The sequence below is a fragment of the Mus caroli genome, chromosome 12 (genome assembly GCF_900094665.2).
Source record: "Mus caroli chromosome 12, CAROLI_EIJ_v1.1, whole genome shotgun sequence".
NCBI lineage: Eukaryota > Metazoa > Chordata > Mammalia > Rodentia > Muridae > Mus > Mus caroli.
Window position 1 is genome coordinate 32666868 of NC_034581.1, and position 20188 is coordinate 32687055.

Below are 20188 nucleotides of genomic sequence, written 5' to 3' on the forward strand. Positions count from 1 at the left end.
GACACCGGGGAGGGCATAGCTGTGTCCATATATGTTTCTGACCTAGTGTTCTTATAACAGAAATTTTCTCACCCAACTCTATCCTTTTGTGTTACAAACCGAAATCCACTGTTAGAATTATTAGCTCATTAGATCTATAGCCTTTTCTAGAAGTTGGAAGGAGAAAGGTGCACAAGCGTGTATCATTTCTATTTTTTGTTTGTTTTTTTTGCATTATGGGCCACCATATTTATGTTCCCATCCACTGTCATCTCCTTATTTCTGTATACATTTATCTCTGTTCTTGTTTTGTTTTAATTGCATTTCAATGGGTGGACTATGTACTTACTTTTCAACCAGTTAGTAAAAGAAGGGAGGACATTTCCACTTTTCCCTGGTGTCTTAAATTTGCTGGTTTCCTGCATAAGAATCGCTGTTGGAGCTCATTTTGTTTAGCCTGAAGAATATTGTATGTAGTCTGTAAAGTGAACTGACCAGCAAAGCGTTTCTTTCCTTTTTGTTTTTTAATTTCTTCTTTTGAGCTGTTGGTTCTGTGGTTGTAGACTAGATTATTATTTTCCTTGCAGTATGACTGCTCCCCCACTGTCTTCTGGCTCTCTTCCTTTCTCTTGGGGAAAAACTGTTGAGCTCCTGTGGACAGTCATGTTAATTCTTGCAGCTCGCAATCCTTCTGTTTCTATTGGAAAAAGAAAGTAGCTGCAAACCTTGCTTCACTTCAGACACGATGCCCTTAGTTTTCTGATCACACTCTCAAGGGGTGCTTTGAAACCTACATGTGTACCTGGGGGCGGTTTCTGTGGCTTCCCTGGTCCCTTCATGTGCCAGTCAGATGGTTATCTTTGGATACAATGCTTTATTAGAAATGGAATGTGTTCACAAATATGTGTTTCTGCTTCCAGATTCCGACTGGCTCCTACCGTCTACCTTACCAAGAAATACTGTTTGCTTGTTTTAGGACTTGGCACTCTATTTGAATCTTTTGCACAGAAAGATTCAAATGTGACTTTCTCAGTGTGTGGACTCACACTGAGATGACGGGTTTGGTCGGGTTGGTTCTGATGCTTGGGTTCCTCCGCACGCTGTCGACCGGTATCACTCCTGGCTGTTCAGCATCGTCCTTGGGAGCTGTTCAGCTCTATTTTTCTTAATGCCCATAGTGTACTTCCTTTGCAACCTGACCCACTTAAACACTGGCCTTTCTGCAGGGGTAGGTTTAAGACCAATGTTTGAAGTTTGTTTTGATCCTAGTGGGTGGGAGTTTCACGAGCTGTGCTTCCTGTGTCTTCTAGTAAATAGCCTTAAACTTAGCCTTTTTTTATTTATTTGGTCTATCGTAGATTCCAGTATCCTCTTAATCACTCATTCTTATAATCTCCTTTTTCTAAGAATGGACTTGGTCTGAATTTCTGTCTGTCTGTCTGTCTGTCTTTGAGGGGAAGTTTAATAGAACTTTAATCTTAGACCCCTTCACTCCCTGTATAAAATTTTTGTGCTACTCTGTAGCTGTGGTGAGATAGTGTCCATTTTCTTTTGGAGTGACACCTACTTCGTTGTCCTGATACTTAAAGAGAGCCTTGAAGAATTGGACTGCCTTCTGGTCTGTCTTTTCCTAGTGTAGAAACTTTGCTCTTTCTGTGAGCAGTAGGACATCCGGGCCACATTTGCATGGTCTCAATGTCTGTACAAGGTGCAGAGGGGAACCACTGCCTCACTACTTTCCCCTGTGCGCTGGAACCAGGGCCCTGAGCTTTTGTTTGTATTGTTTTTTGTCATCTGCACCCCCATCCCTCCTTTAAGCTCTGTCCACCTGTCTTGGAGCTGCTGTTCCACTGAGCTGCGGGTGGAGTAGCAGGTCCCTGCTGAGGTGGCACATCCACTCTTTATTCCCAACCAAAATTCAGATTTTGTCAGTAAGTTTTTAGTCGGCTGTAGGCCCCTGGGATGACAGTTAGATGCGTTCAGTGGTTGCATTAAAAATACCCTTTATACCTTTCACTGTCTGCTTTACCCAGGGAAGTCTGAGATACCTCTTGTCCTCCCAATCTGGATCTTTCATGTTCTCTCTTTGTGTTTTGTTTTCCTTTTTCATTATGGCCTGGCATGGAATTCTAGTAGGCCTATAGGTAGCTTTAATGGAAATTTAATATTTTCCTTAAAAATTCGGGTGCCCATATCTGTTTTCCTTTTTACCCTCAACCCCTCATTGTAGGTCACATGAGCTCCTTCACCTCTGGCTGGGTCACGTTTACATTTGGGTCTAGGCTCCACGTTTGACTTGAGGAGCTGGAAACTGTGAGGCAGTTATAAACTGTCTCCTTGGCTCATGCATTAGCTCTGTTTTCAATCAACTCCCTCGCTTCCGCAAACTCTCCCTCAGCTCGTTCTGATCAGATGACAGTCACTTCAGAGCACACTTGCGCTCTTGGTTTATTGCTCATGAGACAAGACGCTCACGTAACAATCCTGTGGAAGAAATGTCATGTTGGAGTACAGATACAATGGGTTACTTGACTGCCATCTTTGGATGCTTCCTTTGAGGCTACTTCATTGAGGTAGCTGTCTGGTAAGGACAGTCAAGAGCACATTGCCAGGGCAACCCTATTGAAAGTAAATGACAGATGGTCAGTCCTGAAGGAGTCATCCTTACCATGCAGTCATATCGCAGCTGTCAATAAGACAGGGCTTCCACTGTAGAAATGGAAATGAGTGGAGGCCTTGCCCAAGGAAGTGCCACACGGACGTTATATTCGAAAAGAACTTCGCACAATATGTACTCACTGATAAGTGGATATTAGCCCAGAAACTTAGGATACCCAAGATATAAGATACAATTTGCTAAATGCATGAAATTCAAGAAGAACGAAGACCAAAGTGTGGACACTTTGCCCCTTCTTAGAAATGGGAACAAAACACCCATGGAAGGAGTTACAGAGACAAAATTTGGAGTTGTGACGAAAGGATGGACCATTTAGTGATTGACATATGCAGGGATCCATCCCATAATCAGCTTCCAAACGCTGACACCATTGCATACACTAGCAAGATTTTACTGAAAGGACCAAGATATAGCTGTCTCTTGTGAGACTATGCCGGAGCCTAGCAAACACAGAAGTGGATGCTCACGGTCAGCTATTGGATGGATCACAGGGCCCCCAATGGAGGAGCTAGAGAAATTACCCAGGGAGCTAAAGGAAACTGCAACCCTATAGGTGGAACAACAATATGAACTAACCAGTACCCCAGAGCTCTTGTCTCTAGCTGCATATGTATCAAAAGATGGCCTAGTCGTCCATCACTGGAAAGAGAGGCCCATTGGACTTGCAAACTTTATATGCCCCAGTACAGGGGAACCCCAGGGCCAAAAAGGGGGAGTGGGTGGGTAGGGGATTGGGGGGGTGGGTATGGGGGACTTTTGGGATAGCATTGAAAATGTAAACAAGGAAAATACCTAATAAAAATAAATTGAAAAAAAAAAGAATTTCAGAAAAAAAAAGAAAAGAACTGTTTGTAAAATTAATTAGAGCAAGACATAAATTCTTTCTTATTCAGGTTGTTTAGTCTTAAAGTGGGGATCCTGGGGAGTTCGTCTCTTTAATGATCCAATGTGTAAATTAAATTTTCTGAGAGCACTCTCATTTCTAAGCATTAATTTGAAACTCAATTCAATGGTTTCACAATGGTCTCTTTCTTTCCCTCCCATCTTCAGGGAAAACCCAATTGTCCTGTAACATTCCTTTCTAGAGTTTGACCTCAGTGACTTAGGATGGAAAGGATTTTTATTTCCTTTATTTATGTGTGTGTGTGATGTGTGAGGGTGCATGTGTCCCGGTATGCAAATGAAGGTCAGGGGACCACCTTTGGGAGTCATTTTCCTTCGTCTACCACTCATATCCTAGGGATCAAGCTCAGGTCATCTGACTTGATAGCAGGCACTTTAATTCTTCACTGACCCAGTTTAGCCTTCCTGATAGAAATAAAACTGAATGTACAATAAAGCAGTACTTCCATCTTAAAGTTGCCATTCTATGAAAGTGATTTTCAAAACTTTAGATGTGAACTGTGGGTTGAGCAAACCCTTTTGTTTATATGCTTTCTTGGGAGAGATTGTTGCAAGTATGAAGTCTGGTTTTGGAAGTGAGATGTTGAATTTAGGGTTTTTCTTCAAATGCTCTGTAGGTCAAGTAAATACGCATTTCTCCTTTGTTTGTCTTATAGGCAGCAGGAGCAATTCGACCTCTGGTGTCCACTGTCATCAGTCCCTCTGCTGATGGTCACTTAGACCACTCACTGGACCGTGCCAAGCATAGGGCAAGCGAAATGCCCCAGGCTTTTCTCTTTGATGTCATCTATGAAGCATATCAGCAGGTGAGAATCTGGGCTTTCAAAAAGCTGCTAGTTCTGTTATGGTTTTTAAAACTGTGTCTACCTTTGAATTTCTAGACAAACCTACCTGCTGTGAGATTCAGCATGTAGTCCTGCTCTAGGCCAGTTTGTATTTCATCGGAGTAACAGAGGTATTGTTGGCTTAGAACAGCCTCTCGGGCAGTGCTTCTGCAGAATCCTTTCGGAATCTGTTTGGGGATGCTTGGGCTCTCCCCTTCCTTTGATGGGTCACGGAAAAGACTTCCTGGAGCAATGAATGTACAGGAATGCAGTACAATGTTTGGAAGTCCATTAGAGGCTCCGAGCCTGGGGGCTTTGTTGGGGTTGGTCACATACATGTCCTCTGGTGATCACTTACAGAAATTCCACAGTCTCCTGAGGAATGCAGAGGCTCAGTGTAAATGGTACTATGCATTCAGACAGTCCAAGAATAGCAAATCTGCCAGAACAGGGCCCTCCCAAACAGTGGCCCACGCCTGTCTGACAAACTTGTCATATTGAGGAGTTTTAGACACACACAGTATGGTAAATCTTCTGGCACGGATACCTAGAGAGCTTAAATAAATATTTAACTTAAACAACTATAAAAAAATCACCCCAAAAATTGATACTAGAATGTGTGTTTCTTCTTTCATTTGGAAATCCTCTGTACTTACATGCTTTTGCTGTAATTTTTTTTACATATTTGAATAAGTCATTATTGAGTATCATAAATTGATCCACAAGAAACTTCTCAATGAAGCACGGTGGAGTAACTCTGTGCTTGATTGGCACTGGGTAATTAGTAAATGTGTTGAGAGAGATGGGCAGTTAGAGTGATAGGATAATGGTAACAAATACATTTATACTAAATATGCCAGATATAGTTAGGTTAGTGGTAATGGTTAATCACATACATACATTCAATTATCAATACTTGGCTCCAGTTAGTTTTAGAAAAAGATTATATAGAATTGTATTTTAATGAGAAACTCAGCCAGTTTTCTTTTCCTTAAAATAATTTGGAAATCAGGGCATTACTTTGAGAGTTTTATTTTAATTATACTCATTATGCTATTGTGAACTTCTCCGAGTTGAGGTCACATATTCCGTTTTGTAGACTGGATATTGCTGAGCCACATTTTGCCACTGGCACATTTCTGAGGTTTCTGAAAGTGTTTATTAACTTTAATATATACCCTTCTATTTGTTGTAGCCTGAATCTGAGCTGTCTACTACAGATTCATGGATTGACTGCTTGGTCCCAATGGTAGAAGGTGGTAGAAGCTTTGTAATGGAGGCTGGAAGAAGTGGGTTACTGGTGGCATGCCTTTGACAGAAAAGCCTTGTCCTGTTCTCTTTTATTTTACTTTTTGGTTTTGGGGACAGGCTTTCATAGCCCAGTCTGACCAGGCTGGCCTTGGATCTCTGTGCTGGGGATATTAGCATGAATTCCTCCTGTCTGCCCCCACTCTCATTCGGAATCCCTTTCTCTGGCTCTTTACCATTATGTTATGAGTGGCTCTTTCTTTGATGTTAGGCTGTAACCTCTGGAATCATGAACAACATTTGCCCTTCTTCCTTTAAGTTATTTCTCTGAGGTATTTTGTTGACACATCAATGAAAAGCCCAAGACAGGCAACATAGTTTTGGCAACTGGGATAATTTAGATAGTATAGTATGAAATGCTAGTGTTTCAAATGGATTTGAAGGCAAAATTGGGAGAATTCTCCCAGTACATTGTATCTCACATATGAAAGATGAGAAAGAGTCATGAGCTTAAAGATTTGTTCTGAGAGACTAGGATATAGGCATCTTTATTTGAGATGGAAGTGGAGGTTTTGGAGAATAGAATTAGAATCTTGCAAGTATGAGATTACTTCTAGATTTATGTTTAGGCTATGGGATTTGGGAAAAAGACAAGATGGCCTGAGCCAAGAGGTCCCCATCCTTCTCTTCTGACCAGAAGTTCACATTTGCAAAAGCTGGCACAAAACAATGGACACCACCAGCAACTAGTTCTGGATTTCAGTGGGACTACTAGACCTAAGACTCACATCCAGGTCTCTAAACTTATCAAATAAGGATATAACCTCACCATCATGTCACTGCTCCCTACCCCTACTCCCTTTTAAGAAGCCCCTACTGCAGCCCGGCCTTGTGACTTTACAAAAACCTGCCCAAGAGCTGCCCCATTAAACCTGACTTTTTACTACAAATTCAACTCAATTTGATTTATGTCAGTGAGGAAGTCATTCAGTATGATTGAGTGCTAAGAAAGTGTAAGGAATAGTAAACTGCTTTTGCTAAAAACATAGACTCTTTACTTCCTCATGGAATGACTGATGTGTTAATGAATAGTAGGATGAAGTTGAAAGCTTTTCCGTCATCTTTTATCTCCCTCCTTTATTGCTTCAAAACTTGGGATCAGATCCTGACCCAACTATGCATGTAACTATTAGTCATTTCTGACTGTGCATAGAAATCTTCCCTTCTGGGGATGAAGACTCTAAAATAGAAGAACTAAATAAAGTATTTTCAATGGATTTTCAACTTCCAGCTTTTACAATCTTCTCCAGAATCCTGGAGTTAAGTCTACAAGTCTTCAGTCATGTCCCCCAGTTTTTGAGGGACAGGAGAGTCTCTTAGGCAGACCATGTCATGTTGAGGAGCAATCAAAGAGTCAACGACCCCTTTTATTTTAAGCAGAGCAGTATGGGAACAAAGTTGCCACTTGTTTTGGAACCACACTTTTGGTAGATAAGCATCCCACAAACAGAAGCAGATTGGTTTCCTAAACATGGGCAGTTCATTAAGCACCAGTGGAAAGATGGTATGACTAGAGCTGGGATAATGATGAATTAGATCACAATTTGACAGAGACTGCTCAACTCCTGTGCAATATAGAACTTATATTATCATCTGTGTGTGCCAGCACTTACCATCTAGGGTTACCTGATTATGGTCAGTAGGAATGTCATCTATCAGGCATGGGTTGGAGAGGTTTCAGAAAGACTGAGGCTGAGACTTTTTATACCCTGTTCAGAACCAGTACAGTGGTCATTGCTAGGACACTTGCAAGACATACAGTGTACACATGATTGATAGTATTGTGAAACTTCTATATGTTTCTCTGACTTATAGTGAATGCAGAGAAACATAGGTGGACTAATACTTCACTGCCTGCAAGAATGCCTTGCTTTCTTAGGAACTGAAAAGCACACAGTGCCCCAGGAGCCACAGACTCTAGCCTAAGAAACACTATGGTGCATGCCTGTCAAGGCAGCTAGACCAGGTCTCCATAATTCCCTGCAAACATCATGCAGGACATGAACAAACTGGTTTTCCTGATTCTTGTCTATTTTCTTTCTTTTTTTCATTCTATGTATGTATCTGTGTGTGTGTGTGTGTGTGTATGTATATATCTATGTATCTATCTATTTATCATCTATTAAAAATCTATCTTATGGCCTAGTCGGCCATCATTGGAAAAAGAGGCCCATTGGACTTGCCAACTTTATATGCCCCAGTACAGGGGAATGCCAGGGCCAAGGGGTAGGGGTGGGGTGGGGGAGGACAGGGGGGGAGTGTATTGGGGACTTTTTGGATAGCATTGGAAATGTAATTGAGGAAAATACCTAATAAAAAAAATCTATCTTATCTGTGTATCTATGTATTTTTCTATGTATCTATCTATGGATCTCTCTATCAATCTATCTATCTATCTATCTATCTATCTATCTATCTATCTATCTACCTATTCGTGCTTGAGTGCACATGTACATACATAAAATTTTCTTTTTTTTTCTTTCAACATTACTCTTCTCTTTTTTTCTAGACATAGTTTATTGGGGATTCCAAAAGTTGAATCCACCGTGTCCTAGGACTTTAGAAACAGAGAAAGACTTTAATGTAGATGTTTTGCTAGACAGAGAGTTGCTGTCATATAGGTATTTAATACTTTGGATTTGACCACAATCATAAAATTAATGAATGTAGAAAGAGTAGAAAAGAGCAAAAGGCTAAGCCAAGGTTTTGATGTTGTAGAGGAATTGTTATTTCATATGGCTGTTTGTTCTTTCTAAAACTTACCAGACCTTGAAGGCTCCATGCCTTCAAGCTCCCGTTTTAATCCCTTACCGTCCTGGAGATGGGAAGCCTAAATCAAGGTGCTGACTGAATTGTGCCACTTCTGGAGAAGCTTCAGGGGACTTGCCTCCTGTCCTTCCCTTTCCTCGGTGTCGCTTGCATTACTTGCTCCTGGCCCTTTCCTTGCACATTTATGATCACATGCCCTGAGGTTCACTCTGGTCTCCTGCCTCTTAGAGGGTCCCTGTGGTATCTAGGACTCACTTGGGTAATTCAGGATAATTTCCTTGTCTCATGATTATTAATTTAATCATACTATCAAAGCCCTTTGACATCTGTTAATAGATTATAGGGGTTAGGGCATGGGCATCATTGTAAAGGAAAACATTGTACAGCACACCAAAATGATGAGGAATAACTGGATAAGGGGAAAGATGATTGGTCATGTAGCCAAGCAAGTCACATCCCAGAATCTCAGTGAAGGAAATTCTCATCATGACAGAACCATTGTGCTGAGGGATGGATTAAAATTTATGGAAAATAGTGCCCACGATCTTAGCAGGTTGCTGAGATCACAATCACTAGATTGAGGGTTGTGCTGTACATGAAAACCTGGATTGAGTGAATTTCAGGGAGAATAGAGGGTCCCTTTGGGGAGGACCGTTGGCATATTTAAGCAGAAGAATTGGGTAGGTACAAGCAATTTTAGATCAAGATAGATAACTTAACAGTTCATTGGCAGAAACGATTCTCTAGCAGACGGTGTTGCAGTGAGGGATGGATCCCGGCAGTAAAGGTGTTAGTTCTAGGGAGTCTTTTATACAGGAGGTGTTATGAGCATCATATTTAGGCATCAGAAGGGTAAATGCCACTATTTGATTCTTTTCTTCTCTCCCCATCTTCTTTTTGTGCTAGAGATTGAACCCAGGAACTTGTACATGCTAGGCAAGCACTCGGCCAACTTTCACTCTCATATTCAGCCTAAACACACACACACACACGCACATGAACAATCTTTTCTGATTACAAAAGGAAAAAATCTCTTTTGGGGATATTTATAACAAACTGTAAGGAAAACTTCATTGAGAAATCTGCAAAGCTATTGAAAGGTTGAGTCATTTATTTGGCCTTGAGATATGGACTTATATTGACTGTTTTTTCTTTACATGATAGAATTTCTCTTTGTGCAACTCATGGGAAAAATGCATAGTGGAATTCACCATTTTCCAGTAGTTGAGTAGACATATGCTCATTGTCGCCCAGCTTGGTTGGAGTTGAGTAATGAGGCATATGCACTTGGCTGTTTTAGGTGACTTTGTTGGATATTGTGGGCGACTCAGGAGGGAATGGAGGCCACACCTCTGCTCAGTGCAGCCTGTTGTTCTTAGTTCCCTTGCTTTCCCCTGCTTGCCTCCTCTGTGCTCTGATCAGTCTTCGTTCCTTTTGGATCCTTCTTCTGGGATTTGAGTTCTGGTTTCATGTTGCTCTTCAGAACCTTGGGAAGCTTTTCCAGTTCCAGGCAGATGAGTTAGGCCAAACCATTCCATGCTTTAAATTCCTTCCCACAGTGACTTAGGAATTCAACTGTGAAACATCTGACTCCAGATAGATTATGAGCCCCATCAAGGTAGATGTCTTAGTCAGGGTTTCTACTGCTGTGATAAAAACACCATGGCAAAAGAAAAGGAAAACAAAACAAACAAACAAAACCAAACAAAAATAAAAAAACTGGAGCAGACAAAGTTTATTTCACTTTACAGGCTGTAGTGCATTATCCAGGAAAGTCAGGACAGGAACTCATGTCAGGTACCTGGAGGCAGAAACAGATGTAGAAGCTATGGTGGAGTGCTAATTACTGGCTGGTTCAGCTTGATTTCTTATGCCATCCAGGACCATCCACCCAGGGGTAGCACTACTTCCTGTGGGATGGGCCCACCTACATTGATCATCAATCAAGAAAATGTACCACAGGTTTGTCCACTGGCCAATCTGGTGGGACATTTTCTCAACTGTGGTTTCCTCTGTGAAAATGACTATAGCCTGTGTCAAGTTGACATAAGAGTAGTCATCAAACTGATATGGTATCTTTTTTATTCTTAGCGGCCTGTCTAATATTTTATGAATATCATATATATATCTGTTTTAAAGAATAGCTGTGAAACGGTGTCTGAGCATGAGAATACAAAGTGTATGTGCGTGTGTGTGCTCTATACTTGCTCCTTAGATACTTTTCACTATGGTTTACGTCTTTGTGCAAATGTCACTCCCTCCTGTACTCCAAATGTGGCAATCTGTGTCATACACCTCTTTGTTTTCTCTATTAGATCTCACGTTCCTGTAACATCTACCATTTTGTGATTTTTTTCCTTCTATTATGATAGAATTTCAATTCCATGAGTGTAAGAAGTTTGTCTTATCCACCTTACCTCTAGCAGCTGGAAGACTTCAAGGTTCACATTTGGTTCTTAATAAATATTGTTGAGTTGAATTTTGTATAGAGATACATGTGTATGTGCTACCAGTGGAAGGAATTGTGTTTATGGGCAATCTCTGTCTCTCTGTCTCTCTGTCTCTGTCTCTGTCTCTGTCTCTGTCTCTGTTTATATCCTTCCTATCACTGTCTCTTTCTCTTTCTCTCTGTGTATCTCTATCTACCATTTGTCTGCATCTATCTATCTATCTATCTATCTATCTATCTATCTATCTATCTATCTATCATCTATCTATCATTTATCTATCTCTGTGCTTGGATGTGCATATATAAAGGGAACTGGAGCTATAGCCCAGTGGTAGGACATGTAGCTGAAGTGTGAGACTCTTAGTTCAATTTGTCAAGCACAGTAAAAAAGCAAAAGAAAACACAGAAACTAAACCAAACAACACCAAAATACCCTCTTTATAAAACCTTCAATACATTTATGAGAAATTCATAAGAGCTATAGGCAAAGACTTGTATGTGAGGTTGGCAATTTGTAGTACTTTAATCAAAGTGAAGAATTTCATTCAAACTATCAATCTTGATATCAGTTAAATTGTATCACGTTCATAGTTAGACATTTAAAAATTCATTAAAATTGTTTTGCATAATTGTTGCATAAATACTCATGAAAGCAGTCACAGTAACTGGCATATTAGGCACTATACTAATATATAAGATGAACTATCTGGTTTTCTAAAGTATACATGAGTTTGACACACAAAGTAGGAAGATTGGTTGAATTCATGAATCCTGAAATGTTAATACCATGTGTGGGATGCTGATAATTTAAAAGTCATTAAAATCCACAAACTTGATTCTTGGGTTACTTAAGATTATGGTGTAAATATTTAAATTTTTTGTTTCCCGTTGGCTCTGGGCTCTTCTCTGTGATTAGATATTCATTGGTTTTCTCTTGTTTCTTTCTCTTAAGATCATCTGGAAAACATGACTACACCTTGAGAATTTTTAATGATATAGTAAGAAGTTGCTAAAGGAAAAGATATCTAAAGAAAATAGCAATAATTAAAGAACAGCAAACATTTTATAGTTAGTAGCATGAACTAAAACCCAGAGTGGACCCTGAGATTTCTACTAATTGTTCAAATATACCACTGTATCCTTAGAGTTTTAAGGCAAACAATAGACACAGGATTGTTTTCCAATTGCATAAGACTGTCTTTTGAGAAAGTTGACGTGGTGGTCACAGATCATATCCCAGGCTTCATTGTTAGGAAACTCTACGTCACTTCTTGCACAACATTTCCAAGAATACCATGTTTAGAATGGCTGATTTGTTAAAGATTTTGAGAATGCACATGCATAAAAGATATAACAAGGTTTAACAGTGTCAGAAGTGTTCTATGGGATGTGAGGTATTTGATTAAAATTTTGACTTGCTATCCTAGGCTTTCCTGTGAATATTTGTAGTATTTGCATGTTATTCTAAAGTTTTAGAGGGAAATCTTCTTATTACAACACATTAACTACTAAATTTTGAATGCAATGATTTATGCTATGTACCTACCTGGATATGAAATATAAGAATATAAAAGAATATAACAGGGATTTTACTCCTAACACATATCCTACCCATGACTCACATGGGTTGAAATGAATAAAGTCTGGGTCTTACATAGTCTGCCTGGGACTCAGTTGCTGAGTTGATAGGAAACCACTTAAAAAGATGGGATTATATGCAAGATGTTTTTCTTTTGCCTTCAGAGCATTTTGATTATTGGTAGTTTATTTCTTTTTTACAGTCTTATTTCTTGTACCGTTTACGCTCATTTTATATCATTCAGCTAGAATGAGCTTGGATAGCACTGAGTGTCTAATAGGGCTTGGGCTAGAGGTTGAGGTTTTTGCTATTTTCAATTGGAAAAGGGAGTCTAAGAGTGATAATGATAACCCCCTGGGGACCTATAGAGTTAAGGAGAAAGAGGAGGATGTATAAGTTGTTTCTTATCATGTATATGAGGAAAGGGATGAACAGGAGTGTGTGTGTGTGTGTTTGTGTGTGTACATGATGCTATTTTTCTGGTTCTCTTATTGGAAAATTCTGGAGTGTAGATCAAGATTCTGTGGCCTTTGCTGGGATCTTTAAGCACAAAACTCGTTATCTAGAGAAATTCTTGGTCATCAGTCTAAAAACCATAAATTGTTGCTTTCCCTGGTTTAGTTCTAGTGTTTCATGTGCGGTGGTATATTTTATTCTCATGGCATTACCTTCTCACTTTGCAAATAAGTCTTCAATGCATTTGGAGATTATTCAAAATATTCTGTGATTTAGGGCTCTTACTTTCTTCTCCTCTTTCTTAACTTTCTCTGACATCATTCATTAATCATTCATTCTTAGTAATTTGTGCCTCCTTTGTGTGGTTAATATCTGTTATGTACATATATTGAGTACTTTGGGGTTCATTATTTGTTGATTTCAGTGAAGCCACTTCATTTTAATTTTCTTAATTACTTTCAAAAATGTCTTCTTGGCAGAGGCTCCCCAGGAATGCAAGCCTTAGGCAAACCTTAAATGCTGATACAAGAAGATATATTACTAATCTGCCCACTGCCTCAGGAATACACAGAGCTTGTCTTTTCATCTCCCAGCTAGGCTGAGCAGAAGGTTTGCATGCCTCTCTGAGTCAACTGTCCACAGACACAGGATTCATCTGCCTCTTTCTTAGCTTGTCTCACAGAAGGTCAAACTCTGACCTATCGAACCTTGCTCCCATCACTAAGCCACATCAGAAAGGAGGGAAACCATATGCCTTGGCAGCTGCCATGGAATTTTACCATAGTATCCACAGAGAGGAACCACAGACATTACATCTGCAGCTATAGGACCTGTAGCTCACATGCTGTCTCCTTGGTACATAGGGCTGGGAGAGACCAAGGAACTCAGAGGTTAGGCATGCCCTGTTATTGGCATCCCATGTATTGGTCTTAATTATATTTCAACCAGTTATATATCTGATAAATTCCTCATGTTTGGATATTTTTATTAGTATTCAGGAGATTATAAGGAAGAATTAAATCGATGTTCTTATATTTTAATTCTTAGTTTTGAACATCCAATTTTTTTACCCAGAACGTTTACTTTGAGGGACATTGCTTTCTATATTATATATCCCCTTAGTGATTTCTCAAGTTACTAAGATATTTTCTATTATACTTCATGAACAATCTTTATTGCTATATGTTTGTTTTCCATTGGTGTATTGAATTTATTACATGGCAGACATTGACTACTTAGTGTGAAGCCTACACTTGTAAGGTGATATCAACATGGCATGTCTTCCTTTGCTTTGGCCAGCATCTTAGTGTAATTTTGTTGAACATTAAGCCTAGTGATAGTTGAATGTGTATCACTGTCTGATTTAAAAAATAAAAAAAATGTCTTTTATCATAATATAATTTGCCCTAAAGATGTGTTTTTGTCCCCTCCCCCCTTTTTTTAACGGTGGAATAGCGAATAGTATTTACTGTAATAGCTTAGAAAACACCACCACCAAACCTTTATACTTCAAGTTAACAAGGCATGAAAATAGTTCTTGAGTTAGGTTAAACAGATTTAAAGACTATGGCATGGATGTGGTTGAATTTCAAATGTATGTAAAAATAACAGAAGAAATTCAAAGGAGGAAACACACAGAGGCCATAGACTCAGAGCTTAGGGAGGGGCTAACAAAAACATGCTTCTTTCTTCCTGTGGTTTTCTTTGAGTTTGTGCTATTGTACCAGGAAAAAAAAGTAAAGAAAAGAAAAGAAAAAGAAGAGAAGAGAAGAGAAGAGAAGAGAAGAGAAGAGAAGAGAAGAGAAGAGAAGAGAAGAGAAGAGGAAAGAAAAGAAAAGAATCTCATGGGAAGGTTTCAGTTTGGAAGACTATTTGGGATACCATGTACTTTTCATGTGAGAAAGTTAAAGGCGGGGATGGCAGGGATGGCAGGGATGGCAGGGATGGCAGGGATGGCAGGGATGGCAGGTGTGAGAAGATGCAGGCAATGTTGCTTGCTGTCCTCCTGTAAGGAGGAACTCTGGCCTCTCGGCAATGTTGAGGGTATTTGCTTTTATCTTTCACAATCCCGATCTCTTTGTTAAAAAATTTGGCAAGCAATGTTCAAATGATAAAGATGAACTTTAAGCTACAGTGTCACCTCTTCCCAATCTTTTGCTATGGGATTCTGACCTTCAGATTAGGGGTTTGTTTCCGGTGAACAGTAAGGAGGGGCCAGAAATGATAAGGAAAACTGACACCAGTAGACACTGAAGAACTAAAGATAACTGAGACTCATACTTTTGGTTTTGTACTGGGAGAGGGGACAGTTACTGTACTGTGAGAAGTGACAGTTACTAGTTTCCAGGCTATCGTCTGACAGAGGGTGGCAGACTGATCAGGAACAAAGCCGTCCTGGATGGTAGCACCACATCACAAAGTGCATGTGAACAAGTGCATCTGCTCTTCAATGTTCAGAAGGAAAACTCCTTGACTGGTGCTAACAGCAGAGTAAATACGGTGCTAAGCACCATAAGGTCAATAATGCTTGGTTCTCCTTTGCCCTTGTGGCGCTCAGTGGGTAATTTTAAATTTCAGCTGCAGGGTGTGGAACATACTGTATTGGGAGCTTTATGGCTTGTATAAACCCTTTTCTTAGGCAGGCAGGCCTAAGAGCTTCCATTCTTTGAATTTTTAGCTTATTTGTTTTAGAAAGTTGTAGCATGATAGAACAAGTCTGCTAAGATTGATGGTATAGTTTATCAAAAGAATGTAGGTTTTAAAACCAAATCGTGGGTTTTTCAAACCTTCCTCACCGTCCTTAGGCTGATGAAGGCATTCTTCTGTGTTCCTGAACTGTGTGCTCTTCCTCTGTGGTAGATGTCTCCGTGTCAGTTTGATCAACCTGGAATTTATGTTTGGTTGGGGTTGATCAGTAGGACCATGGGAGCGGTACTTCGAAGGCAGACGTGCAGGAGACACAGCTCTCTCTAAGGACCTTTCCTGTCAGCCACTCTCAACAACAGACTTTAGAGGTCCTTGGGACTTTCAGGCTGTTCTTGCCATTGAGGTTCATCATGGATCCTGTTTTTTTCCCTCTCACACTATTGAGAATTAGTAGCAGCCATTGGGCTGGGGACCCACAGAAGCAGTGGATAGATACAGGCCTAATTTTCTTTTTCTTTTTTTTTTTTTTTAGATTTTTCTGTGAGTTCCCTTAGCTCTCCTTCCATGGCTGGTAATCATGGCCTGGCAAACTCAGGACTCAGGGTTTCCTCCTGCAGTATTCCCACCTACCATTTTGTTCGTTTCCGTCCCTACCTTATGAGCTTTTAAAGATTTAATCTTCCTGATTTAGTATATATACTCACAGTGGTTCTCTTTCCCATGGCGCTTGCAATTCAAATCAAGCACAGAGGGCAGACTATTCTCTAATCTGCTAACATGTGCACAAAATAGCTCTTACTTTCCTATGTTTCCAATGCTACATTATTTTCTTGCCATGTTTTAGAATGCATAGACTTAAAAATATCCATGTCTCATGTAAGGTAGTCATTTTCTGGGATGTTTGATGCCAGTGTTGTTTGAGTTTGTAATCTAAGCTTCTTGGGTGTATCACAAAGGACTAGCCAGTGCCAAAAGACCTAGAAGGGAAAGCTTTGCTTTTAAGTGGGTTTGGCAGGGGTTTGGTTTGTTGGTATGCATCTTAGTACACTGAGAAGTCTGTGCTATTTCTTTTCTTTTTTTTTTTTTTTTTTTTTTTTTTTTTTTGGTTTTTCGAGACAGGGTTTCTCTGTATAGCTCTGGCTGTCCTGGAACTCACTTTGTAGACCAGGCTGGCCTCGAACTCAGAAATCCGCCTGCCTCTGCCTCCCGAGTGCTGGGATTAAAGGCGTGCGCCACCACGCCCGGCTTCTGTGCTATTTCTAATACACACTTCTCTATAGAAGTTAAAGCTAGCCTGTTTATGAATTCACCCATGTTACAGAAGTTACCCAGCTCTGAGTTGTTTTGTGGGGTCCATACCCTACAGAGTTACATTCTCCTGAGCTACACTAATATTTACCTCGTGCTCCTCGGGCTGGCTCATCTTGTGTTTTGTTTTTACACTGTTGGGGATTGAGCATAGGCCCATTGCCTGCTCTCCAAGTGTTCTGTCGCTGAGCCATGACCTTAGCACCACTCTCACAGACTGCTAAGAATACCACATTCATGTTTTCCTTGTGCGTGATTTTAAGTTTAATGTCGTTGTTTTGTGGAGTTGTACATGAGTGGGCATGAGTATTTTCAGGAGGACATTGGCATTCCAGCTCCGAGTTCATTCTGGGTCTTATCTGTATCTTGATAACTACTCATCTATACAAGATTTTGCACAAACTCAATTTTAAAGATTTTTCAGGAATAGTGAAAATAAGTAATTTTTGCATTTTGAGTTATTTGGATAAGATTTTGTTAATTGAAATTTATGTGCATTGTTGAATTTCAACAGAGCTATATAGTTCATAAGCCTTATTGTAAGTCATGAAACATAAGACTATGTACCATTTCCTTTGGATTGGATCCCATCACCACTTAGGATTTGATTCTTGCTTATGACATCATAGCCTGTACAGCCAAGCTTCTGATGGGTAAAGCTGCCTGTATGCCTGAGGACAGTGATGGGCATGGCAGGTCTGCTGGACAGACCTATAGAGACAATGAAGCGTGGTCAAAAGCATGCAAAAATGGGAACATGTTGAACCTGTGAGAAGGATTCCAACTGACTGGAATTTATATGACATGCCACTTAATACCTTACCTCACAATGCTAAGTTAACCCTTCCCTGTCTTGGTGGGCTCTGTAAACCTCCATTGCCAGAATGTTTGAAAATGGAATACAGATGGCAGGTGGAAAGCTCCTCTTTCCACTTCCAGTATGTACACATTTTTTTCCTGTTGCACAGCTCCCACTGGCATAAGTGTAGAGCTCAGAGGTGTTAGTTACCCTGTAGGATTTCATACCTCTGCTGACTTCCTGTTGTATGTCTGCTTGTCACTTCTGCCTACAGTTCTGTGCTGGCCATCTGCAGTTTGCTGGGGTTGCAACAGTAGACTTTGAAGTTGTTGGCAGCATCCAAAAGTTCATCAGCCTTATTCTCGCTGGTCATCCCAGTGGGATTCCCAGCTTGTTAGTCCCTTGTCTGTTGATTCTGACATGTTAGTCTTGGCTTGATGATGGTAAGCCAACTCTGGCCTCCCCAAGCTGTTAAACTCTTCCAATTTCTGGTAGGCTATGACTCTACTTTTCATTGGAGCAGAGGTTGGCATGGAGTTCAGGTCCTGCTGTGATAATAGGTATTTCATAAACACTGATGGGGTTTATCACTTAGACTCTATATGCACCATGCCTTGAACAACCTTCTGAGAGCAACATCAAACTCTAGTTTGTAAATGACTATAGGGTTCAGGACATAGTTAACATTTGTTGTATATTAAATATGACTTGTACTATGGCAGTACTGGATTTTAAATGAGACCTCTGACAAAAAGAAAGAAGTAATTGTAATGTATAGGCTAATAGATTTCAAGACAAATGCAGAAACCATAAGAAAACAATTGAAACCTCAGGGCCAAGCTCTGTGAATATATTGTCTGTGATTAGCAATGAACTGAAGGATGGGATTGTGAACTTGGAATCAGGCTTGGTTCCAAGAGACCACAGTAGAAGTTACTGGTTGCCATTCAACCTGGGCCCAGGCCTGGGACAACGCTGCTTCCCTTGGGGCCTCCCATTGGAGCAGACAGGGGCCAGCGCACATTTAAAGAGGAAAATTCCCCAGGAACTTGTGGTCATCTTTAATTCAAAATAGCCATTATTTTTTTAAAGCAAGAAATATGCAGCACGGCTCCCGGAGTTCCTGTTCCACATTTGCTGGAGTAATTCAGTATGCTTTTCAGTCAGCCTGCTTCTGGCCAGGAAAGAAGCTGTCTCGTTTGCCAGAGTATTGAGAAGGAACCATGCAGTGTAGAAAGTTTATATAAAATAAAACCTCTTTTTTTGGGGGGTGGGTAATCTGTTTTTCTTTGGTTTAGTTTCTTCTATCTCTAAAAAAGTGTTCGTTATGTTGGTATACCTACACAACTCTATGAGCAAGCTTTTTCTGAGCTCATAGAACTGTAGTAGATTTATGAATGAATTAAGATGTTTTTGTCTTTTGGGGAAATTTTGTTCTTTAGTGGTTTCAATTATACTTTTCTACATAGCATAACTAGGATACAAACTGTCAAACTACTAAGCAGGTATTGTTATACCTTTAAGTAGTCCAATCAGCTTATCTTTTACAGTTATGCATAAAGTAAGGAGTTTAAAATAAAATCATCATGATATAGAGAGATGATGGTTCAGCAGCTAACAACACCTACTGCTCTTTCAGATGACCTGAGTTTGGTTCCTAACACTTACATGGCAGCTCACAACTGTAACTCCAGTTTCAGGTGGTTGATGCCCTTTTCTGGTCTCTCCACACATACCAGGAGCATGCCATGCACTGACATACATGCAAGGAAAATTCTCAAATCATAAAACAATAGATTGTTATACTATAGAAAATAAAGATGTACATGCTATAATGCTGAGTGAACCGGAGCCTGAGTTAAGGAGCGTATAGAACAACAAGCCACTGTTTACCAGTACTTCCTTTCTTGGGTCATTCTTGCCTCCCCTTTGGTACCCTAATATCTTTGCCCCTAGCCTATTCCATTAGGGAAGTTAGACACCGGAATCAGGGAGGATGGTGGGTCTACAATGCCCACTTCTATTTCTAGGTCACTCACTCAAAAGAATTAAAGCCACAGACTTGTTTCCATACCTGTGAAAGAGTGGTTTGGATGAATTGATTCCTGAAACTTTTGTGTTTCGACTTCATGACTCAGACAGATCAACGCTGTGATTATTCAGACAGCATGGATGGAGACTGTAAGTACATCCAGTGGTCATTTTGCTGCTTACCTGAGTATTGTAGGTGTGAAGCATTAATCCAGCTGATGGCGACTACACTGATGTAGTGATTCGGTTCAGGTGTGTGAGGTAGTGTGACGATACAGATAATTACCAGGTGAATCACTGTGAGGATAGTCTACATTCTGTTGGGGGAAGAAATGATTGCTTCTAAAGAGATTTCCTAGCTAAATGGATGGACCTGGAGGGCATCATCTTGAGTGAAGTAACACAATCACAAAAGAACTCACACAATATGTATTCACTGATAAGTGGATATTAGCCCAAA

General features: G+C 40.1%; 1 protein-coding gene across 2 annotated transcripts in view; it reads left to right on the forward strand.

Annotated features, from left to right (window-relative positions):
• The window catches only part of Crppa (CDP-L-ribitol pyrophosphorylase A), a 293326-nt gene that overhangs the window by 33860 nt on the left and 239278 nt on the right, over positions 1–20188 (forward strand). For both annotated transcript variants that reach the window (XM_021179106.1, XM_021179109.2), the window contains exon 3: positions 4216–4365. In XM_021179106.1, coding sequence (XP_021034765.1) covers positions 4216–4365 — 150 coding nt within the window. The remainder of the gene's footprint in view (positions 1–4215; positions 4366–20188) is intronic.